General features: G+C 37.2%; 1 protein-coding gene across 5 annotated transcripts in view; it reads left to right on the top strand.

Moving 5' to 3' along the window:
* ADAMTSL3 (ADAMTS like 3) overlaps positions 1-25,745 on the top strand; it is a 173,475-nt gene that overhangs the window by 22,178 nt on the left and 125,552 nt on the right. For all 5 annotated transcript variants that reach the window (XM_027644164.1, XM_027644165.1, XM_027644163.1 and 2 more), the window contains exon 3: positions 8,148-8,267. In XM_027644164.1, the coding sequence (XP_027499965.1) occupies positions 8,148-8,267 (120 nt within the window). The remainder of the gene's footprint in view (positions 1-8,147; positions 8,268-25,745) is intronic.

The following is a 25,745-nucleotide window of genomic DNA, read 5'->3' as shown; positions in this document are numbered from 1 at the left end:
GTCTCCCCCAGTGTGTTGTTGGACCTGTAATCATGGTCATAGACAAGTAAGACTGTCTGCTTCCTGCAAATGAATGCAATTGTCAGCAGTTTGCCAGTTTAACTACAACAACAAAAAAGAAATCTTTCACCACATGGTGTTTGTGATAAAGGACACTAACAAAATGTCCTGGTTTTGGCTGGGTGGAGGTAATTTCTGCCTGGTATAGTGCTGTATTTTGAATTTAGGGTGAGAATAATGTCGATGTTTTAGTTGTTGCTGACCAGTGCTTTCACTAAGTCAAAGACTTTTCAGCTTCTCATACTGCCCTGCCAGCGAGGAGGCTGGGGGTGCACAAGAAGCTGGGAGGGGGCACAGCCAGGACAAGTGACTTGCAGCTGTTTTGTACACCCTTTTATCATCATCGTTACAATTGTTTTCCTTTCCTTTTCTCTCTTATTAAACTGCCTTTATCTCAAGCAAAGAGTTTTACCTTTTTCCCAATTCTCTCCCTCATCCCTGTGTGGGGGTGAGTGAGGGAGTGGCTGTGTGGTATTTAGCTACCTGTTGGGTTAAATCACAATACAAAACTTTAAAAAAATATTACAGATTATCCTGGTTTCTTTGCTAAGGTTTCTGGTAGTACTTTTGTAGCACTTTTTTTTTTTTTCTGTGGAGATCATAAGAACCCTTAGAAACTGTCAGTGAATAAAAGATGGAGTTCCATGAGAACATGCTCCAATAATGCTGAATGGACTTGTTTTATGACAAGATTTTTACCAATTATTAGGTAACTAGATAAAGAATAAAAAGAGGGTTTTGTCTGAAATATTGGAACATATGGTGAAAGGAGGGATAAAAAGCCTTTTTAGACTTCAGTCACCTATGTCTTTCTTGCAAGACTTTAAAAAGAGGTTTTAATGAAATAGTATTTTCTGTCTTATTTCCAGATATTCCTTGCCTTTCACTGTTTTTAGCACAGCAGAGAATAGATAAGAGGAACTTAGTACAGATTCAATCTTAAACCACAAAAAACCCCACAAGCTTTGGGGAACATGCAGGTAGAATCTTCCCTCACCAGTATAGTATATGCTTTATCTATGTGCTATAAAATTTCTTTTATGTTGTATCTAGGCATTGCTGTGTCCATTCCCCAAAGGCTAAACTAGAGACTACTAGGGAAATAATTGGGTATTGCATATTTTGAAAGCAGAATCTGATCCACAGTCACTAACTTTCTGACAATAATTGGAAATGAACTGCTCTAGGGTTATCTCATCTGAGTGCTGAATTTTTCCCTTTGGCTCTTATTTATACAAAACTAGAGAGAATTGAGTATGCAGTGTTATTCACAGACCTAATAAGTGGGATATTGCAAGGGATATTGTCCTGCTGCAGATATATTTGGGCCCTGGTTCTGTAAGGATGATGGTGGGAACTTTGCCATTGATATCACTGGGAGCAACTTCAGTCTGTTACTGTGGCTCATTTTAGAGGAAATATTAGACACTCCAAATCAATCCTTTGCAGAGAAGGTAGAGTCTGCTGAACACAGAGTTTAGAAGAAGCTTCATTGGAAGAAGGAAAACTCCAGGGTTCATATTTCTTTTAGAAATATGAAACAGAGTTGATATTTAAGCTGGGTTTTGAAAGTAAATGAGATTTTGGCTAAACAGTACAGCAGCCTTTCAGTGAAACGTTTAATCTTTTAGCCAGACAATAACAAGAGAAAACATAAGTAGTTGTTGATAAATATCCAAAAGCTTAATCATTGGTATAAATTTTAGAAGGCACAGAAAAAGATTTCAAAATATGTTGATCTCAGTCTGCAGCCCAAGCTATGCAAAAAAAAAAAAAAAAGTATTTACATTTAATCAAGAAATATCCTTTTGAAAAGACTGGAAGATAGTATCTTAATTTAAAACCAAAATTATCTCCATTATTCTTCCTGTTTCAGTGTTAGCTTAAAGTTGTACAAACCGACAGCCTGAAGGAAGGTTTAGACTGAGCACTATTGTTCTGGTGACGTGATGTTAAGCACATTCCAGTCAGTGGAATGACTCAGAGTGCTTGAATGGGTGCAGGATGGTTTGAGCAGCAGAGGTGATGTAGGCAGTTGCTTTCTTGCAGCTGTGAATATGATTATAGTTACAGCTGAAATTCAGTTTTCAGTAGTAGACACTATTGAAACAGTAGCTGAACTATCAGTTTCCAAATTGCTTTCTGACAGCATTTTACTGTGTTGTAAATAGGTGTGTTATGCAAAATACCTAAGAATTGTCTTTTGCTTATCTTCGTATGTATCTTCAACCTACAGGCACATTTTCCCAAGCTTGTGTCATTTCTTCATGTTCTAACAGGTCTAGAATGAGAGATGCGAGGAAAAATCATTAGATTTGAGCTTAAATCAGGCATGTCTTCAGTCTGCTTTTAACTAACACAGATTATGCCACATGGAACAGCAATCTTTGAGTCTCACTCTTGAGTTCTGTCTCCGGAAGAACTTTTGATTCAGTCTTTCAGGTTGTCTCGTTGTCTCACTTGTTATTTCCCTGATAAAATCTGACAGTCAAGTTCAGTGTTTCAGGGTTCTTCAATGAAGAAGTGCTTGGCTTCAGTTCAGCCAAGTCCTCTTCCATTTTTTAGGACACATGACATTTATACTTTAATTCTGATCTGAAATGCTGGTCTCTTAGTTTAATATTAATAATTAACTCGTTGGCCTGTCTGCAGAAATGCTGAGCTGCTGGCAGCTTCTGTGGAAACTCCCTTCACTTGCAGGGTCTTTAAATGTTTCAGAACGTCCAGCGTTAGGAAGCTGTTTTTGTAGGTCTTGGCCATAACAAAAGCTAAACTGAGTCTTACTAGATATTTATTCGTCAGAATTGCTTGCTCTGGAGATACCTGAAGTTCTGAACTGTTAGTGTGACACTGTTTATCTGCTAACACACTTTTTCATGTTGTGATGAAGCTGGAGTGCTGTGCTCTATCTTACATTTTAGTATTGGAGTCCTTGAAAATCCATTAAACTGAACTGCTACTTAGCTGGTATATTACTTCCCTGGGGCATAAATCATGTGCTGCAGCAGCTTAGGAGGCAGATATTTAACTTGAATTAAATGGGAAGGCACACATTTTGGTATATGATTGGACTTGCTGTGCATATTAATCTGACAAACATGTATTTACAAGTCATTAAAAATGCATGTAGTTTTTCTCATTTTATTTGCTTTTCCCATCTTTTTTCCCTACAACAGCGATTTTGGAAATGAACACTCTCAAGATCCTGCCCATTTTCCACTTCCAGCAAGAACTAATAAAAGAACCACAAAAGTATGGAAAGCAAACTGCCTTCACTGTGCTGGTCTTTTCTTTATAGAATTTACTTTGGGCAGGATAGTGCAGTTGTTCATAGCTATAAAGGTTTAGGTGGCTAGATCTTTTATCTTTCCTGTTCCTCTCTTTAAAAACAAGATTTTGAGGCAGTTTCAGGAAGAGCATGGCGTTTTGTCGTCTTTAGCATTTGAAACAATCTTGTAGCTTTCATCTTCATTTCCCCAAACAGTTTGTTCTCATTATGCTCCCAATGTTAGCAAGTACACAGGCTTACTTAGGGAATGACTGATTTGAGTCTAAGTAATGTTGATTTATTTTAAGAGTACATAACAGCAGAGTTCTTACTTTTTGTGGTTCTTGGTGCCAAGAAACTCTAAAATTAATTCCTTTGTACCTGAAAGATTACTGTTCTATTTCTAATTATGTTCCAGTCATTTCTTTGAGACATTCCATTTGTTTTCTCATCTTCTTGACCTTCACAGCTCACATTTAGCAGAAATCGCTCTTTCTAAAGCTGCTGCTGTTTATATATAAATATGGAACAATTACTTTCCAGTCTACTGGTGGCTGTGATTAAATAGAATAGTCGCATGTTATTATGAGGTTTGCTTGAACTTTGTCTTAGCCTTTGTATCAAACTATCTACAAGAATTGTAGACTAAACTACATTTTTAATTTGTCTGAAATTACAATAACATTTTAAATCCTTGGATTAAATTGTGAATCTGTAACTTGGGAGGAATGACCAGTGATTAATATTTGTAATTTTTAGTCATAGGAAAACTCTCACTTGATAATGGCAAGTGAGCTGGATGGCAATAGTTAATGTGAGTCCTGGGTATGAAGGAAAAAAAGAGCAGTTTAAGTTCTTTGCATCGTGTGGTGGTTTCAGAATGTGCTAATGGGGATTCCTTTGGGGTCAAAGTGAACCAGAAGTTGTGCCCCAGCAGCACACCTACTGTGCTCAGCCACTAAGAGATCCTCAGTCAGCAGGATCAGCTAAAGCTAGTTGAAAATAAGCCCCTCTCCTTCACATGTGCTGTGTGTGGGCATTCAGTCCTGCCCAGCCACGCTCCTTGCTAATGTCAGCAGGGGCTGGGGTGTACTCAGTAACCATCCCTTTTACTCTCATTAATAAAATAGAAAATCCTCAAATCCAGCAACTCCAGCTCAGGCAGATGGTTCCAGTCAGTGACATACAGAGCAGTGAAATGGGGCAGCAGGAAAAATGACAACCTGCAGCTCTTGGTGGAAGGAGCTCTGAAAACCAGAGGTTTGGATACAGGCTGTTCATTGTGCCTTCTGCAGTTGAAACTGGAAGAGTAATTTGGATTTTAAGCACTCAGGTGGGAAGTGATGAGTGAGGAAGAAATCACAGCTTGAGATCAAAGCTGTGCTCAGAGCATAAGCCTTTGAATAAATCAGTACCATTTCACACTTCCCAGGACCTACCTGCTTATCAGGAGAGTTCTCCTTGATCGCACAGGTAGAATGATGTAGCATGGAAGACCTTATTTTTCCGGTTTCTGACTAATAAGTTACATGTTCTGATCAGCTAGAAAGATTTGCAAACACTGATCTGTTTCCAACTTATAAATTTTCTTTTTTTGTCAGTAGGTAGTGCATACTTTCTTGCTACATGATATATTATTTTCAATGAATTTTATGTAGTGATTATTATTGTATCTGGCTTGGATATATTATACCCTTCTACTGTCTTCATATGCTTAAGAAGATCATAAAAGCTGATTTAAAATGTCTGTTCTAAATCTTGAGTGTACTTGTAACTTGACACATTTAACTTAAAGCTATTGAGATTAAACTGGCCATTAAACAGACCTAAAACACTATCACAAAATGTAGTTGTTTTCTGAAATTTGCACTTACAGTCTTTACTTTAAAACACGAATTTATATCAGATTAGCTAAGTCATTCAGAGATGATCCCAAATATATTTAAAACTACAGACTGCTGAAATTTGAATTAGGTTTAAGCCAAAGTGCCCATAGAAATATAAAAGCCTCATAAGGAACACTGGTAGATTCATCAGTGGGGAATAAAATGGACTAAGTGGAAACATTACATTTTGTGTTCAGTACCATGTATGAACGAAAGTGCAATGGGCACATGCAGCTTCTTTGAAGGTACCTGTATCTAGAGGGGAAAAAAATGTTTAACTGCTGCTTTGGTGAGTGGATACAAAAGAGTTCTTTGAGATTTGAAGCTTTAATTTTTTTATAATTAACTTTTTGGTTTGGGTTGTTTATCAGATGTGATTACTTGGCTTCAACATAAATTTGCCATGACAACTTATAGTGTGTTCTTAGTAGTGTTTTGTTTGTTTGTTTGTTTTTAATTAATTGCCTTATGCATTCTTTGTTACTTGAGTTATACTAGATAGGCAGCAGTACCTTTTGCTGCAGTTGGTAGATCAGTTTCCATTGTAACCTCCTGTGTAACCTTATAAAACATCCATCTTTTACACTGAATTTTTCCATGCTTGGAAGCTAGAATTTTGCTTACCGGAATCTAGCAAGCATTCTCCTGCTTCTCCAGTGTCCAGCTGCTCATTAGCTGTTAACGAGAAAATTGAATGTGTTAAAAGCCCTTAGTTTTTCTTGTCATGTTTATCAAATTGTTATTTCAGCTTCAAATACTGGCATCATTCATATTCGAAGCATAACGGTGGTTATTGTCCAAAGACTTTCTATTTTCCTTGTTTAACTTATAAAGATGAGAAATACAAGGAAGTTAATTGCTACATATCCTACTGACAAATTTGTTTATAGGAAATTAGGCAGCAGTGTGATATTCATTTACCTAAGAAATATGTGGTGGGCTAATTTTGATTCTCTTCTGTCTGTAAATTAGACAGCTCTTTCAAAAATATTGTTATAAATCTAGCTCTTCACAGTATTTTCTTCTGAAGTATTTTACAAATATGAACTAAACTTTACAATACACCATTAACACAAGAGATAGAAATGACGGGTAGTTTAACCCAGGCCACTTGAGATTTGGAATGCATCTCTCCTATCCATTACCTTGTGCTGAAGTCATAGGATTACATCATTGCCATATTCCCTTGCAGAGGATCTGTCGATAGCCCATTGAAACCACTGAGGGAAAATGCCAGGTTGTGTCAGCCCAGTTTATGTCTGGGTTGTCCTTCACGTGTCAGGGCTCACGATGGTTGCAACCAGCTTGGGTTCAGTGGGAGGCTTGGCTGTGGACCTCTTATGGGGAAACTGTTGTTGTCAAATGAAGATTTATTCTCCATATTTTATCATTTAATTATGCAAAAATAAAGTCTGTTAACTAAAGTGTAAAAGTGAAACCTGTGCTGCAATAAACTTTATAGAAATGTCATGATAATATGATGTGAATGTGAATTACTCTTATGTAGGCCTGGTGAAAAAAATCCTCTTTAAAATCTTGTTCAGTCTTGCATGCTGAAATATGACCTTTACCCTAGTCTAGACATGTCCTTTGCAAGCTATTTCTAGTTTATATGAAAATTGCTTGATTTAAAACAAGTATGTTAATCTGATGCTGTCACGAGTGATGGGGTTTGCAGTGTGAGGAGCTGACAGCTTCTTTGGGGAACAAGGTAAACAAAAGCACTGTAAGCTTCTCCAGACCCATCCTGGGAATGAGGTGCCATCTGCTTTACAGGAGATAAGTGTGAGCTTCAGAAAGTGAATTTACTGCAAGAGACAAACTGCAGAAGGTCTTGCCTTCCTTTTCCACCACAAACTGCTGAAATTATGTTGATTGCTTTTGAAATCTCTAGTTATCTGGAATTATTACACACCTATGTTTGGTACAGTTCTAGCCAAGAGCCTAGAAAATGGGCGATGGCAATTGTTAGCTTTCATGTAAAATTACTGTGCATATGTCAAAATATACTGTTTAATTAAACCCCTATGAATTAAGTTGACTCATTGGGAAATGCCCAGCAGTAACTTTGTGCATTTCGGGCCTTCTTTTCTTTCCTGAAAGGTTTCAACTTTTTGGAAGGTAATCTTCATCTCCTTGCCTTGTCCTCCCTACCACAGCTGAACTCAATATTTGGCATTCAAAAGATAGTTGCTTATTTTCTGTAGTATGCAAACCAGTTGGCTTCTCAGGGCAGAGATACAGAGCAGAAGAATAAGGACAGAAGAGTGTGCAGTACATTTGCCACGTGTTAGGGATGCTTCAGACCTAAAGTGTAATGGCAAGGTGTTCATCCAGCATCTTTTCGGTGTGCTAAGCACATTTGAGGTGTGTTATGAACATGAATAGATCAGCTAAGCAAAAGCTATTTCTCTAATGAGGGCCTAGGTGACAGACAGCCCAGCTGGAGGTACTATGATTCTGACAGAATTAGCTCCTCTGTAGCTTGAAATGGATCCTGTTAGTCTATGATTCTATGTCTTTGTATCTTCCTTTGTAAAAATAAATACACTGTATTTACCCAAAAGCCTGTTATCTGCAGCAGCCAGTAACTCTCTGGTGAAGTGTATAAAGAATAAGAAAGTATAATGTTGCTTCTCCAATGTCTTTGAGCGGTGATGGTTGATTCGTCAGAGATGTTCTCTTTTAGTTTAATTTGATTCTGCTGCTGAGGCATCTTGCCTGGTTTTGGACCCTTGTATTTGGCATGTCCTCATCACAGATCTCTGCAGCAAAGTATCCACTCAGAAATACTGTACCTGAAAACACAGCACTTCCCCCCCTCCCCCCCAAGAAGTTCATGTCTGGTCTTTGTAATTATATTCATAGAGTTTTGAAAGAATTTTACTTGTGTCTGTTGTAGCTGTAACGTGACTTTTCTGAATTTCTTACAGACAAGAGCAGAGCAATCCCAAGGTGCATACTTCTTGCCTGAGTTTGCACTTTCTCCGCAGGGGAGTTTTCTTGAGGATACCACGGGGGAACAGTTCCTCACTTACCGTTATGATGACCAGGTCAGTATCCCATATGTGAAAATGATAGAGATTGTCACATTCATGGAGTTCTGAGATCCCAGGTTACTGTGAAATGGATTAAGATACAGAAAGAGTGTTTATCTTTTAAAGGCATGTCAGATTGAAAGCAAAGTGAATGATAACAGACTGCACAAAGTGAAAATTAAGGCACTTGATTGCAAAAATAATAAATAAAAGCACTTGTTGAAAATATTAATAGGATTTAGTAGAGAAAAAATCGGCAGTGTTTTAGTGATGCTTACAGTTATTTCTGCAAAATGTGGAATTGGAGGTGGTTGTCCTTTCTGTGAATTGTTTGACTTATCCTAAATTGTTCTATTTCATGGAAAACTCAGTGTGAGGCAGATCTTGCATTTTCCAGCTTTTGAAAAGTCAGCACATTATATTAGTTCATGAAGTTTTCATAAGGGAAGATTGGGTGAATTATAAAAAAACAAATGGGAAGTGTAATAATGGATGGAGCAGTATTTAGAAAGCAACAAATTATGTTTTTTAAGGTTAAAACTCTTTAATGCTTTCTCCAGACCCATAGAAACATTATGTTAAACATGGAATATAGATATAAATGTAAAGAAAGCAACATGAAAGAAATGCTGTTAATCTTGGCAAGGGATCTAAAGTAAACCTAGGAAATGTGTGGTGTGCTGTGGAAATTTACTCATAACACAATGTGTTCCAGCAGTCAGTTGAATTTCACATCAAAACTGTCTGAATTACATTCATAGACACTTACAGTACGTTTCTTAATGTAAGAGGAGGGAATTAGTTAGGAAACACTCCCTGTAGAAGTGAGAGAAGAGCCAAACTTTCCCTGCAGTGCAAGGTATGGTTCTACCAGTGATGGGCAGTTTTATTTTGAAAGATGGTCTCCTTGCAGGAACTACTTTGAGAAAATAGTTTGCTCATCACTACTCTAAAGAGAAGGGAGAACTGAGATGAGTTTATTCAAGCTGAGAATCTTCTTAGGAAGTCAAAAGGAAGCAGAGAAGATACAACAGAAAGCATGCTGAGCTACTGTGAGCTATTTGAATTTAGTTTAAATGTTTACAATAATTCATATTTTTACTACCCTAGAGGGTCTTGATTATCAACAGAAAAGGTACTTGGATAAGATGTTACCTGGACCAAACACCTGGGAAAGCAATAACTTACAGGACAGTAAAATGCAGCTGCAACTCAGGCTGCATTTAATGACAGTAGTTGAAAAAGACTATAAAGGTTATACACTTTGATCAAAATAGTTTCTATTTAATGGAGCACATTTTAGAGATGATAATAAATCAGATATAACAGAGACTTAGTCGGAGTCTTTGACTAGACTGTTTGGACTATATGAATACATAGCTGGTTAAAAAACAAACAAATTGAATCCTCCTCAAAGAAATACTCAAATATCAGCATAGTTCTATACAGAAGCCAGTTCCAAGCTCAATTCCATTTGATGGAAAGAATTCCCCTTGATGGAAAGCTTTCCATTAATTCCACTGGGATCTGAGTTGGATCTAGGATATGGCCAGCTTCTGTTCTATCAAAAATGTGATTTAGTTTTGAGGCCTGCTCTTCCCAGACACTTAGTGAGCAGTATGAAATTAAGTTTGAATTCTTGGAATTGGAAATGGTGCTGAAACATCAAAATATTGAAAATAAAAGCAACTGTATTAGTAGTAGTTTTTGTGAAAGGAAATTGAGTCCCTAAGCATTATTTATTAAAAATTATAAATACTTTGAATGCAGATGGGAACTGATCTATATCTTTAGCTTACCTTCCTGTGAGTAAACCAGAAATTCTTTGGTAAATAGAAAGATTATTCTCCTTGGTTTTCTAGGGCATTATTCTTAGGCTTGTAATAACATACAGTTCTAATTATAGTTTTGATGAAATGTTAACACAAAACTCATTTTTATCATGTGATAAAACTTGGCCAGAAAACTTGAATTTTTCTTGTTTTGTGTTTTTTTTGTTTGTTTGTTTGTTTGGGTTTTTTGTTTGTTTGTTTCATTCTACTCTTTCTTTTGACCTTTACTCCTATGAATGGAAGGAAGTCTTAAATCAGAGGGTGAAAATCCTTCATCAGATGATCTCTTGAATCTTTATAAGCTGGTATGGATAGGTTTGATACATGGTAGCTGTGATATGCAGGTGAATAGAAAGAGAGGAATATACGTACATTGAAACCCCATTTTTAACCTATCCAACACAGAAATTGAGTCATTACAGGAAGGTTGCCACATAAATAAAAAATGCAGCGGCATCTTCTCACAGTCCTTAATTCCTTAATTCAGTTTTAGCAATTCACTTTCTATCTTGTCTTACTGTTAAGGGATGCTGGCCTGTGGGAAATACACTCCTTCCTTTTCCCTGAACACCAGAACTGTCCTTTGGGCATCCCTACAGGGTCTTGGTGTTCCTATACATCCTAAGTTACATTCATGTTGTTGAAAATTGGAAAAGTAAAACAACCTTGTGCACTTGACTCTGATAAAACAGGAGATGAGTCTGATCTGATCTCCCGTGGAAATGATACCTCCTCCTGTGTCCAGGGAAGGGAGCAGAGAGGTTCCTGAGACTGTGGCATGGAGGTGGCAGAAGAGGATGGGTCACAACCTCTGTTCTTTTGGCTAACCAGTGTTGAGACACTTGCAGGAAGAGTGATCCTTCTGTATCTTCCCAAGTGTGTCCTTTTCTCCCTTGCACTGTTCCTTATATCCAAGCCAATAAAATTTCCAGTTTGTTGGGATAGATGGATATTATTTTTATATAGCAGCATCCTCATTGTCATGATCCAAGATTAGTTTCCTTACATCCTCCAAAGGCAGGAATGTTTCAAAGGGGTTTTCTTTGGCTGTTGTGTGTGATATTTTTCAAGCAGGGAGCCAGTTTAATCAGGATCATTCATTCCTTTGTTAGTAAGTAATCTCAGTAAAATAGAACTAGCTGTTACTTAAATATTCAAAAGTATTTACTATCTGAAACGACAAGCTTGCAGTTTGAAATGGAAGATGAGTAAATATTAATGGGAACATACTGTACTCTGCTCTAGCACAGCAAAATTACATATGGATACATGTTGTACATGCAAGATAGTACATTTTGTTCTGGTTTAATCTGGCAGAACTGTGCTCTCATTTTTGTACAGGATTGCACTAACCCCTTTACATATTCTGTTGCTATGTGTGTACTTTAGAATTACATGCAGATGAAATTCTTTGGCCAGATATTTTCAAAATTCACTGAATATCTTTTTTTATTGCTCCTGTGACTATAGAAGAAAATACCTTATAAGACCTGATCAGTGCAGATGTCACCCCTGATTCACTGGGGTGACATCTGCACTGAATATAGTGCATTATAGTTTTGATGCATTTACTGCTTTATCTTCGGAGAAAAAGAAAAAACAGTGATTCAAAGCAAATACTTTTCCAGGATCTGAAAGAAGAGAAATGTTTAAATTGAACATTTTCTTATGGATCCTGCATTGGTCACCAAATGATGTCTTGTATCACTGCACTGCATCCTACATTTCTAAAATTCTACCGAGTCAATGCAATCTAAATCTGACTTGGTACCAAATAGGTTTTGATGCATAGCCAAAGTTGACAGTTGCTGTTAGAACACTGAGATTGAAAAAATATGCCCCTCTCCTATCATTCATGAATGAGTTTGAAGTAAATATATAAGTAATAGCTCTTTCTCAAATTTTGAGATACAAGTTGAACCTTGCCATAAGAAATAGTTTCCTAGTTTTCTTGCTGATTTCTTTTGGCTTTTCACCTTTTAATCTACTACAAGGAATTTTTTTCTTTTCCAGAATACTAGTAGTACTGGAAAGCTTTCTTGCAGAAATAAAATGTTCTTGTTTTCTGACACTTAAGGTATTGCTTCCAAGTATTAAAACCATTCCATATGACGGACCACCAACAAGGACAGCAGTGAAAACTTTGTTGGGCTGACTGTGTTTGAAGTACATTTCCACTTTGATTGTCTGGCTGAAAGAGTGCTCTTGGAGGGGTGGGTAAAAAAAAAAAGGAAAGAAGAAAGAAAAAGTTTATCTTTGAAGTGAGAAAATGTTTGCTTGACCAGTTAGCTTTCTATTTGACCTTGCTTCTTCTAAATTTTATGGTGTTTACCAGTTTAAACTCACAACAAGGATAGCCTGAATTAGATATATGGCACTAAGTAGAACTATTCTGACAAAGAAATCTAGTGTTTCTAAACAAATACTAATGAAAATCTACACTGTCAGACTTATGAGTGTTTTAGCTATGTGAGGTAAGGTAGAAAACAGTGAGTCTGTTTCAAGTAGATGGGCAAGTTGTAATACACAGGCTGCAGCTGTTACAGTCCTTTTAATAACTATTCTTTCTTTGGATTGACTAGAAAGGTCTGTTATAAAGTGAATGCCAAAACTGGGAGAATGAATATTCTGATAAATGCCTTGTTTTCCACAAAGAGAAATATTCTGGCTTGGTTTCTGCTTTTAAGGGGGAAAGCAGCATGGCATTACAGTGTTAACTAAAAAAAAGGGCAGTGGAACCCAGGATCCAAATGACTTCAAGAATTAATATAGAAATAAATTGATGGAACCCATTATTCCACCTTTTTATTTGTAGTCAGACAGCAATAACTGTTTGTGTTTGTTCTGTAAGTTTTTTGTATCATACCAATGAAACTATTACGCGGACAGAAGTTGTCTTACGAGTCCAGCTGGGCTGACAGACATTTTTCCACAATTTCTCTCACCTACTTCCCAATTCCACCTGCTGCTGATTGCCATCCTCCCTGCTCTGCCTCTGGAACTGTGAGTCACAGCTTGGTTTTTAGTATCAGCTGCTTGCTGGCTTCTGCCCCCAGTCTGAGCCTTTTTATTCCATTGCCAGCTAGTTTGCATCTAAATCACCAGAGAAATGGAGTGACACCTTTTCAGGGTCAGAGATGAGTCATGTAAGGGACAAACTTATTTCAAATTAACACATCAGTGTTAATTTTTAAGAAGTTCTAATTCTGAGAAGGGAGTAAGATCTGTAGTTAGTGCACGCTTGCTACCCAAGTACATAAAACTCCAGTACTCTTCTTTTGAAGAACCTGAAACTTCTGTTATTCTCTGGCATGACATTTTTGTTGATACCCTGAAAAAGCATCCAGAACTATTAAAAAGACTTAAGATCTTGAATCTCAATGTCTAGCTCTTCACTTAGAGATTATTTTTTGAATAAACAAACTGTTTTCAAGTGGGCATAAACTATTTCAGGCATTTTTCTACTGTGAAAACATTCCACTAAGGAGCACTTAGTGGTTTCATTTGTGTATTTGGAGAGTGAACTGATAAACTTAATTTTATCCAAGCACCAGAAGTGCAACTGCTGATATGTGGCTACGTGAATTTCAGCATTGTGTTAGAAATATTGCTCTTCTGCTGAGTAAAGGAGTCCTCACTCAGCTAATATTAGAACACCACAAATTTCACTGACTTGAATCCTGCAAATAGTTCCATTCTCTTAGCTGGGACATCTTGTGTAAGTAACAAATTATGAGGTCAGGTTTGTGGTACTCCATACTAATCCTACAGATGTTCATAACGAGTTTTGAATCACATTCAAAGAGTTTACAGCCACATGTTTGTAAGGTTGTGTGAAGATAAAAAGCATCATTTAGTGTTTCTGCGGAAATTTAACTGAAGATGATGTTAGGTTAGATTTTTAATTTATTTTTTTTTTATACCTTTATATTTTTGTTCCCAGGTTTAATTTGTGCCTCTTTATTTTTAAAGGTGATTTTGTTTTGCTTTTTTGGGTAAGGAAATTAGTTCCATAATCAAGCGAAATGTGTTTCTGATTAGAAGTGGAAGGGGGGAAAGGGATTCAGGGATTAAGACCAAATGAAAACCACTTACAATTTCAGGCAAAACTACTCTTACAGAAACTGGTGCTGCATAAGTCAGGCATGATCCTGTTCAAACAATACTTTTGTTTTGGCTAATTGCTGGCTGGAAATGTGTGACTAGCATATGCCCAAGTAATTATATCATTACTTGTGTGTGATAGGTTGCTTGGTGAACTGAAAACTGTTTTAACATACGTTTGTTTGTTGGCAAACTGAATGGGGAACTGGCACTTTTTAAAGCACCAACTAGCATTTTAAACTCAGGGTTTTGTTCTTCAGGGAAAATAGTGGAAGTGCTGTGTGTAAGAATTACAGACTTTCTTGTTTTCTATTACAACATTAATCCCAACGCTGCCAAAGGTCTCTGTGTGTAAATCATACTTACAGAAGCCAGTAGGTCTTCACCTTGTGCAGTACAAGAGCCTTCATAGGGAATCTGTAATAATATAGTTTCTGCAGAAAACACATTTTATATCATTTCAGTTTGGATCAAATACATTCTACGAGGCTGTAATCCTATTCCACCAAATTCTGTGGTGAAACTCCTTGGCCTGGGTCCTTAGTTCTTCTGTAGCTGTGATAATTCTGGCCTCAGCAGCTGGCAGAGGATTCACGGGTAGCAGAAGCAGCCCCTCATTTGTAAGGTTCTCCCCCAAAATGATTTCTCAAGGAAGAAAGGAGAATGGATCTAAGCTTTCAGGGGTTTCTCTTCTTGCTCCCCTGGCAGCTGGACAGATACTGAGGCTGCTCCAGAGGGTGATAAAGGGCTATACATGTACTTATTTTCTGCCTTTTTTCTTAGGCATATCTTTCAGGCCACAGATTCATGTTTATTCAGTATGAGGTTGCTCTATAGCAAAACAAAAAACTCTAAGTGCTTTGCTTTTATAGTGTCTCTGCTGTGCTCATTTTTCATAAAAGACTTTATTTTTTAAACTCATGTTCAGTGTTTCATGTTCTGAGGTTTTCAACATCAGGTTTTCTCATACATATTTTTCAGTTTTTAGCAACTGTCCTAAAGTATTTTTATTTTCTTTCTCCAAGGAGCAGGCAGAAGGATGCGTACTCAGGCAAATATTGTACTGTAAAGTCTTTAGCTCAATTCTGCTGCACTGAACTAGTAACAGGACACCTGATGAAATGAATTAACAATATACAATATACATTCTTTACAGGAGACCAGTGATTAAATCATGAGAGGTTGATACAATGCAAGTGAATTTACCACTGACCTCTTCATGCCCCCAGTGCACCCCCAGCAGTTGGCACATGTACTTATCCAAGAATTTTGACATTGATAAAGGCTTAGCTTCAGACTTCTAAATTAAGACTGAAAGGTCTAGAGGTAGCAGAATTGATCTCACACAGCTCTGATGTTCCACTGCTCTCATCTATCAATAAAGAGTTCACTGAGATACAGTAGAGAAGTGCTTCTAAATCAAAAAGATACATTTCAAGTACTGTGGGAAATGCAATCCTTGGAACTGGAAAGTCATTCTTCAGATAGACATGGATGAAAGGATGTTGTAGGCTGATAAAGTCCAGTGGTTCATTAATCACTTTGTTTACACAACACAAGTACGTTTTGGAACTATATCCTTTCACTGGTCTCAGTCAAGGCAAGAGCAGATTTGGGTTAGTTTTTTGATAATACAGCTAAATTTATTGAGCTTCTTGATGCTTGAACTTCTCTTAAATTTTGCACAGACGAGAAGATAGAATTGTATTGCTGAATTTTTCATGAAGGATGAATGTGATGTATTTGATTTTTTTTTTCCTTCTGTGCCATTTCTGCCACAGATAACATTTAAAGGCCCATGAGAATTTATAGCAGCTTATCCCTCTTAACATGGAAAGCCTTAGTGGACAAATGAAGGAAACACCAGTTTATAGTGTCTCTGGAATAATGATTAGTAAAATGCCTGCTTGACAAAATGATTCTTTCTGTGTAAGGTGTTTCTGATAGAATTATGTTGTTTGCAAGGCAGTGGATAGTTTAAATGGAATTTACGTTGTAGAGCATGTGGATAAACATCCCTCACGTGCTTGACAGTCATCCTTCCAGGCCTGTCCAGCATGGGAGGAAGATTTATAGTACAGGCTGGATGGCACAATGACCTTTTTAGTAGAGGTGTACTTGAACCTAAATTTCTTCCAATTCATATAGCACTAATGTGGAAGAGGCAGGGGAAAGTCTTTTAAAAATCTGCATATCTTGGCTTTGTTTCTAGAAATACTTAAAACTGTGCTTGATTTCATTAACACTTGCATAATGAACTAGCCTTGGGACAGCTAAAGAACAATCTCTGTACCACTTCAAACAGTTATTTTACTTTGCACTCTTTCAAAATAAGTGTCAGCATTGCTAGTAAACCTAATTTATTTCTACTATTAAACTTCAAAAGCTATTTCTCACAAGGAAGAAAATTACATACATTAATTACCAATTTTGGCAGTAACAGCAAAAATGGTAAATGTGAGTTCTTGAAAGGATCACTGCTGACAACTGTATTTATTATTTTCAGGGCTTAGAATGTGTTACAGGTTGTGATACTGTAGGATCTGAATCATGTTAATGCTCCTAATGTGAAACAAACTATGCCAGGCTTCACAACACACATTAATAATGTGCTTTTGATATAATGACAAAATAAGGGGACTGCCTCTTGTATTTCCCAGCTTTCAGCAACAGTCTCTTTTGATACCTCATTCAATAAAAGTGATCCAGCATAGCCAGGAAGGGTGGGAGTTCTTCTTTAGTGACTGGATTCTAAATCTTCATTGCTGTTTCATAAATAACTTGCTCAGTTTCTGAGGGGGAGTTATGCTTTTGTTACTTGGGTATGTTAAGAAACTGCTAAGGTAATGGTTGGTGAAAAGGAAAGAAGGTCAAGCATATCTGAACAGAGGAAAATGGCATTATTCAGTGTTTTCGTCACAGAAATCAGAACTGATTTACAGAGCAGGTTGTAGATGGGCAAGAATGATTGACCTTCAGGATCAGAACAATTCTAGGTAGCAAAAACACTACAAGAAATTTTCTAATCTTTTTAAACCATTACCCCCAAGAAAGCACTGAAGGTTTGGGTCCAAATTCCAGCATGCAGGATATCCTGTGAATGCCAGTAGATTCTTTTTTTTTTTTTTTGGGTGTCTGAAACTATTTACAGAAATAAGGGCTCGCATGTGATTTGAGGCAACAGTTGAAGGTGCTCAGTGCTTCCTTGAGTATTTTTTGTGGTCTTTGGTAAAGAGTAATCCTATACTTGAACATTAGCCTTCAGTACTTTAATGTGCTTGACACAAATTGTAGGTTCCATGTTTTGTGGAGTGATTGGCAAATCAGACATTCTCCCCACACACACTTTTACTATAGACAGGCAACTGTTATGCTGATTCTTGGTCTAGAAGGAAAGGCAGTGAGACCTCAGAGAACTGGAAACAATCTGGACTTTTTTTAATACTCTAAGACTATAAAAGTTGACCTCTTGCCACTTGAGCCTATGTAATCTAGCTTTATAAAATTATCTCATTGCTAGTAAATTTTTTGTTTGTGTAATTATGCTATGAGACATTTTCGTGCTTTCATGGTGTAAGCCTTTCTTCAGTTAACATTTTTATGTTGCGTAAGAGCAAAAGGACTTTTAAAAAGGCACCAAACCTTTAACTGATTTACGGGTTCATGAAGCAGACTAGAGTATTTACACATGGGTGAGAAAAATTAGTTGTAATAGGCTGCTGTATGATGTGGGATGTTTTTGTAGTTTTTAAAATAGCCCCTGGGAGATGGTTGCAATTGTAAATACAAGATATGTTCTCTTTTACCTGATTATTTAGGCTTTGGTCCAAAAATCATAGTAATTTCAATAGGCTTTGGATCAGCCCTTCATTTTTTAATGCAAAAGGAGATTTGCCATTGGTTCCAGACAGATTGGATTCAGGTACCCCAGAAGAAATACTACAAACTGTTCAACCAGGCCATTACTGGGAAATGGGATAGATGCTACAGAGCACAAGCATCACTGCAGCCTTGGTGTTCTGCAAAAAGACAAGTACAATGTCATTTGGGTTTTTTCAGGTTTGGTGTCCAAATGATGTGTGAAGACTTGCTAACTTTGTTAATTTGATCCAACTGCTGGATTTGGTGAAGATCACTGGTATATACAAGCAAACCTACTTACCACGAGTGTTGAAATGAATCCTGTGTTTAAAATATTTGATCTGTTTCATTAATTGTGTTGTACTGAAATCACCTAAAAAATACTGACAAATTGTGGTTTACTACTCCATTCTCATGCCCAATCTTTGCTAAAAATATACACATTTGCTTATATATGTAGCATATAAGTCACTGATCTTCCTTTGTATAAGTAATATAGTTGTATATGGCATAAATCTGAAGAAAAAAGGCCTTTTCTTTCAGACAGCTCAAATAATGCCTTATAACATCAACAAAACATATGGCAAAATACCTTTTTTTTTTTTTTACTGTTTGGAAAAAAATACTTAGCATGCATCAGTTTTACTTACAAGAAATACAGTGCATTGGCTTGAATGTTTTTTGATATTATTAATAGGTGATGTAAAATATTCAAATATGAGAATATAATACATGAAATTTTACCACCTTTGAGTGCTGGCTTCAGTTGTAACTATTCAGGGCGAAGCATTCTAATGTATGAATCAGAATTATATCCTAAGTCTCTTATTAAAGTACTAGGGGTAAGTTTTAAACTTGTCCTGCCCTTTTTATTCCTTTTGAAAAAGAGTTTGTTCTTTTTTTGCAGGTATTTTTATGCTTTACAGTGAACTTGCCAGTTAATGTTCATTCTTATCCTGCTTCTTCAATATCGAGGCTATAGGATAGTCTGTTTTTCTCATACTTTCAGTTCTGCATTCTAATGAATGTGAGTCAAAGAAAAGGAGGGAGAAAATATTTCTTATGAATATTCCTTTTTCTATGCAGTTAAGTGACTTCCTTTTAATGAAGGCTATTACCCCAAAATAAGTTTCAAAAAGGATGTCTTTTGGGTGTCAAAGGAGGTTATCATCCTTCCAAGATGTAATTTTAATTGAAAAGATCTCCTGTGCTTTGCTGTACAAGAGACCAAGGTCCTGCATACTGAAGGGAGGCTTTGCTGGCAGCGCCACGGAGACTTCCTGAGAATTGGTTCCACATATGTTTGTTAATATTTTGGTGAGTGTGGACAGAAAATTTGGAACACTGTCTAGAGCAGATAGGACAGATGACTTCTTGCACAGACCTTACAGTCTAGGGCCCAAACACTTATGCACATGCATAACTTAATTCTTGTGAGGACTCCCATCTACGTCAGAACTACCCACATGAGTAAAGATGCACGTGTGCAAATGTGTCGGCAGGATCAGGACCTCATTTCCAGCCCTGCTCTTTGAAATTCCACAGTTAAACTGCTGTAAGGACCCCAAAGAGAGAGAGCTCCTCTAGGGAAGATCTGAATATCTCCTGTTCATATTGCAGTGAGTGGAAGTTGAAATCATTTGTTGTAATACGATGGGGCCAACAGGTCTTCCTCTTCCATAGCTCAGATGAGTACTGATTTAATAACTCTCCCTACTCCAGCCTTGTCATAAAGCTTACCATGAATTGCAATCAGTCTAGTTTACGTTTTAACCACTGCTTTTTCTTAAATGAGGGACTTGAAACCATTTTTGCAGATTGACGACATCAGAAGATTTTCCAACTTAATGAAAAAATCTAAATGACCACATAATATTTTCAAAGAACGGGCTGATGGAGGCTGGCCTGTTGTCAGAAAAATAGTGCATGAATTAACTCTGCTACGTTATGATTTAATTTAAAATTAACTTACGGTTTGTTGACAACATTCATATTTCATAGAATAGGTGTAGGGTGCAAGCTTTCTGTATTTCCTACCATGAAGAAAAAAACCCATTAACTCTGACATCTGTTTTTAGCACTTTCCTTCATATTTTTGGATGAATGCCTGGCAAAAGCTGGAAAGCGACTAAGAGATCAACCAAAGATGGCCTAAGGGCCTGTTCCCAGCTGGTACGACATCTGGAATGTTATATAGAGTGGATAAATTCAGAGTTGTAGTTTAATAAGATTGGTATTCAAGCGTTCGGCCTACAGCAAAGGAAAGGACAGTGAAGCTGACAGCCTGCATGGTGCATGATATGTCAAGGTGTCTGAAATATAATTTGCTGGGTTTTCACTTTCATTTTGGCAGATCCCTTATGCTTATGTATAAACTTTCATCTAGTATTGTTTTGAACCCTTTAAAAAATAAAGGGTGAAGTCATATTGGTATTATATCCAGAATCTTATCTTTTCACTAAGCTTAGAGTATGTCTGGGTTTCTTTCTTTTTTTTCCTAGGAAAAAAGTGCTAAAGACAGATTTTTATGAGCTGACTAGAAATAACTTAAGCTGCTACCTTTGCAAATTTTAAATATATGCAGTCTTTTATAGTGAAGATTTTACAGATTCATAAAGTATTCAGGAATCTGGACTTGTGCTCTATGGAGCCATACTTGTAAGATTTGTGTCTTAGAAGGCCTGGGGTTTTTTTCTGTTTAGGGTTTAGTTAATCTTTGGACTGCCTAATCTCCAAACTGTAATTGGATGTGTTGCTAGACCAGCCCAACAAAGTTGCAGGAAGGGATCAGGGCAGGGCTGCCTCCTTACAGCAGCTCTGAGCACGGTGATGCTGGGTCACAGAATGAGCTGAAGGTGATTTCTGTTCGTAGCCCTGCAGCTGCACTAACCAGACAGTGTGCTTGTAGGTCCCTCTACTTTTGGATTGCATTTGTGTGTCCCCGTATAAGACTAAACCTTGCAGATGTTTTGCAGTGCAGCCCAGAAGAGGATAAAGGCTGTGTGCCATGTCCTGCAAGGTGCAAACCTCAGGTGACTGGAGACAGACAGTGATGCAAAGGAATTCCCTGAAGCATCTCTGTGTGGGGCTGTGCTGTTCTGCACGTGGTCCCTTTCTGTTTTATGGCACTATGGGCTTCTCTCTTTGATCTACTTCTTTCCTGTAGGATGCTGAACAGGGGGAGTCTGTGAGACTGCACTTCTGATTTGGGACAGGACTGGCAAGGGAGCGTGCAGTGGAGGAGGGCGTAGGGTGTGAATTGTGACTGGGCTGTTATCTAAGGCCTTATTCCTCTGTTTTTTTAAAAAGGACTTGGTTGATAATTCCTCAGCACATTGGTAATTTCTATATTATTTATTGCTATGCAGCATCTTGTAGGTGAAGACAAGGTACTTGAATGTGATTTGGCAGGAGACCAACAGAGTGCAGGAGGAGGTGGACCTAGAGAGAGAGTAGAGATGACTTTTGCAGCTGCACTTTAGTAGTGGTTTGGGTCTGGAGGTGGGAAGGCCAGATCTGAAATGACTGCAGCTGGCGAGGAGAAAACTGATTTGTCTGCAGGGTAGTGTCACTAATTGCTGTTTAGCTGTTGGAGATGTCAACAAAATCTTGCTATAAACTTGTGTATGTAGTGCAACTGAAGCTTAAGATCATACAAAGCAAGAACAGCAAAGCCTGTTCATTCCTTGATAATACAATATGCAAATATTTAGTTGTTATAAGCAGCAAAACAGGAAAAAAAGGAGTGATTACCTTGCAAATCTTGTGACTGTCTCCTTACCTTGTCTTGTGCTCAGTCAAACTTGCTCTGTCTTAGTGAGTTTGGGGGTAGCTAGGGTACTGCATTACCCTGGTATACAAAATAATGGTAACAAAATCTAAATCTAAGTAGTCCTTACAAAGGTAACATACTTGAACAGATACTCTTGGGAGAAGATTGTGGTACCTCCCATCACAGAATGCAAAGTGTTTATGTCTGCTTTATTCTTTTCCCTTTGGTTTGATTCCACTTCTGTAGTATCTGCTGTTACAATACTTTCCATCTAGTAGTGCTCTGAGTATAGTGTAATATTTTTCCGTATATTTATTGGTTATAAAATATTTACAGTTGACTCAAAATTCTTCAAACTGAATATCATGAATATTACTTTACCTTTGGAGTTGCATATTTTGATCTTAGTTCTCCCCTGATTCTTCTGCTCTTCTGCCCAAACAGACCCTGTCATGTGCTTTCACAGACAAGTCTTTCACAGGTGCTCCAGTAGCCTAATGGGTCTTCCCAGTCTCAGGCAGCTGTTTTCCTACTAGAATAATTTTCACTTTTTTCCAGTCTATGGGTAATGCATTTAGAACAACAAAGTGGCCACCTAAACAAACACTGTGTTAAAGTGAAATGTGATGTTAGCACCACAGTTTTGGGTGATTTATACAGAAACGTGTTGCTCAGTCTCACGTTGCTGTTGATTTAAAACTGGAATAATCTGATGAAAACAAGCCAACAAATATATAATGGGATTGGAAATGGGAGAGGGGGCTCTACTGACAACTTTAAGACAGCTAGCTGTCTGCATAAACTGTTGTTTGTAGTGCAGACCAAACTTGTTATGTTCCTGTTATCTGTACAGTTAGAGATTAGGTGAATAATATTAAACTATATGGAATAGATATTAGTTTACATAAATGGTGTGGATTTAGTTGGAGAAGTATTTTCAGACTGAAATGAAGGATGTGCTTCGTTCTTGGTTGGAATTTAATAATCAAGTTAAAACAGCTGTGTGCTTTCTAGAAGAGACCTGTGGTTATTATCAGCACTATGTGTCTATTAAAGACCATTTTGTATACAATTTTGTTACATTTTATACTTTGGGTATAAACTGTTAGTACCAGGAACAGAAGGATTTTCTCTTTCATACACTCCCTGTGTAACTTCCTTGTGTAACTTCTTTGGTAAATGAGTTTACACCATGCAATATTAATAAGTTTCTACACCTAAATAGTTTGTCCCTGCAATGACAGAAAGTATTTTTTTTATACCCCTTTGTATTCATGGCACACACTTCTGCATATGTCGTTACTTTGAAGTGAAAACACTCCTATTTCTTAAGGAATACTTGCTTATTTTTGAATGAAACAATGCTACTAGCAATCATGTAAACCACTCTGTAAATGGAATTTTACCAGAGTATGATGTATACTTTTGCCTTCAGGAGGTTGATTATTATTTGTTATAATTCAAGAAGGTGTCAAAACTCTGAGAGCTTCAATGCAGTCACATTGGAGGGATCTTATAAGAATTCTGTATAGAACTTTGAAAGAACTGCAAATGAAATCATAGCTCTGATAGCAGGAATTTTTAACAGGTCTATCAAAACAAGGGTGGTACCAAGTGGCTGGGGAATAGCTAATGTAGTACTGAAATATACAGAAGGGAAAGAGCCAGGAAACTCTGACCGTGTCTGTCTGATCTGAAGTGTATAAGGCTTTGGAATGCTTTTAGAGGAAGGAATAATTAATAACAGAAAGGTAAATGAAAACTAAAAAAAAGGATTTATCTGGAAGATCAAACCTAACTCATTTAATACTTTTGATGGGGTTGGTTTTTTTCTTTGTTTTGTTTTGCTTTGGAATTTTTTCCTTAAATGAGAGGAATATAAGAGACCTCATTTATCTGGACTTTGGTAAAGCAATTTGATATGATGCCACACTGAACATTACCTTCGAGGAGATGTAGTATGATGTGTGAAGTGGGAAATGAATAAGGAATGGGAGAGAAAGATGATAACTGATGGTGCTGAAAGAGGAATACTAGTCTAGAAAGAAATTACACACTGGGTTGCTCTGGGACTGGAGCTGCTTAATGTTTCGTTAATGACTGGGACAAAAAAAGATTAAGATTGGGCTCATTACACTTCATATAAGTGAAGATAAGATAAAGTTGGGAGGAACTGTCACCACAGAGGAGTATGAGAACAGTACAGTAATAACTGGATGATTTTGAAGATGGGAGTAAAAAAATCAAGTGCATTGTCATGCACATAGAGACCATCAGGAAATACTTCTTTGCAGAGTTAATAAATGGAAACAAGGTAGTGTAGAACTCTGTTCTACCTTACTAGTATTACTGAGGTCTAATATGGAAAATAACATTCAGAAAACAACAGGAAAAGTTTATCAACCTGATTGGGAACTGAACAGCTTATTTTATAATAAGTTTATTTTTTATAGTGGCTGAAGAAAGGTGTTGATGACATGATTGCTGCCTGTCACTGTATGAGGCTAGAAAAGGAGCAACAATGGTATTTCAAGACACCATGGGCACACCAATAAGTGTATTGGCCTTCAGATAATCTTACTGTGGAAATTAGAGGGAGGATTTCTGGCCATAGTGTGAGTAAAGTTCTGAGGTAGCTGCCCAGCAGCAGTATTGAGGGGGAACAAACTGATGTTCTTCATTAGGATACACAGTCTTTTACAGAAATGTGATGCTGTCACAAGTCTGTACTTGGAACCTCAGGAGCTCCATTCCAGAACTGCATTTTTTGGAGTACCAGTTGTGGGAGAATACATGCCATACTGGCCATGCACACATATTTGAGTTATTTAATGCATTGGCAGACAGAAATGGTATCTCCAATATTTAACTAGTTTGTGCACATGTTATTTCGAGTGCTCTTATAAATATTTAGTAACTGATATACAAAATTAACAGTAGATTCAGGGACGTTCCTAGCCTGTATTACTTGCTGAAGTATTTGTACTTTGCTCGTTTGGATTTTTATTTCCTTATTACAGTAATTTTTCTTAGAAACCTTTATAGTTATTAACCTCTGTTTAAAATAAAATTCCTTCCATTAACCCAGAATTTCATGGATGACATGCAGAGATGAAGAAAATTTCCAACTGGTTTTGCCAGTGAGCAGGAATGCATATGCATCCCTATACTGTTCAAGTTAGCTTGGCAATAGCACTGTAACTTTATAGGTTTATATGCTTATACTAGGATAGTTCCTGCTGTTTTAAGTATTGTCCAGAGGGTATAATTTCTTAAATGAAAATTGTTTGAAACCATTCATTTTTTGTGTGACAAGTGAAGGTATCAATTACTTATTGCCTGTATGGAATAAGAAATGTTAACAAAACTCAACTTCTGAACCTCCTGATTGGTAAATTTTTGGCCGCCGTGTTAAAAGATCATTGTTGTGAATCAAGAAAATGCTCTATTTTACTCTTTCAGTGTCACACACAGGACACAAAAATAGGAGAGCAATAAAAAGGAGAAGGTATTTGAGAATATGTACAATGTATTACAATTTAATTCCAGTTGTCATTAAGCATGGTATTATGGCAGATCTACCCACTCCCTCCTTTTGTCCATCTCTGTGCTTTTGTCTGGCCTTATGTTTTCTGCTAAAGATTTGGTGCCAAACTACTGAAAGCAGAAGCACTGGGGTTTCACTGTGGGAATTCTTCTGCTTACTTCAATGAGTCTCATTTTAAATCATGATACAGCTTTCTCTTTCTTTACATAAAGGTGTGACATTTTATAGCTCACACGTTGAAGGCCGTTGCACTGAAACTTTGATGTGTGTAGTGAGAGCAGGATTGTGCCCTCAGGATTCTAGAAACAGAGAATTCAGTGTAGATCCATTTTAACTCATTTCTGCCTCTGAGACTGAAAGGAAGAGTGGGGCACTGC

Source organism: Corapipo altera, unplaced genomic scaffold (genome assembly GCF_003945725.1).
Source record: "Corapipo altera isolate COAL_440 unplaced genomic scaffold, ASM394572v1 50, whole genome shotgun sequence".
NCBI lineage: Eukaryota > Metazoa > Chordata > Aves > Passeriformes > Pipridae > Corapipo > Corapipo altera.
This window is presented reverse-complemented; position numbering and strand designations above follow the sequence as displayed.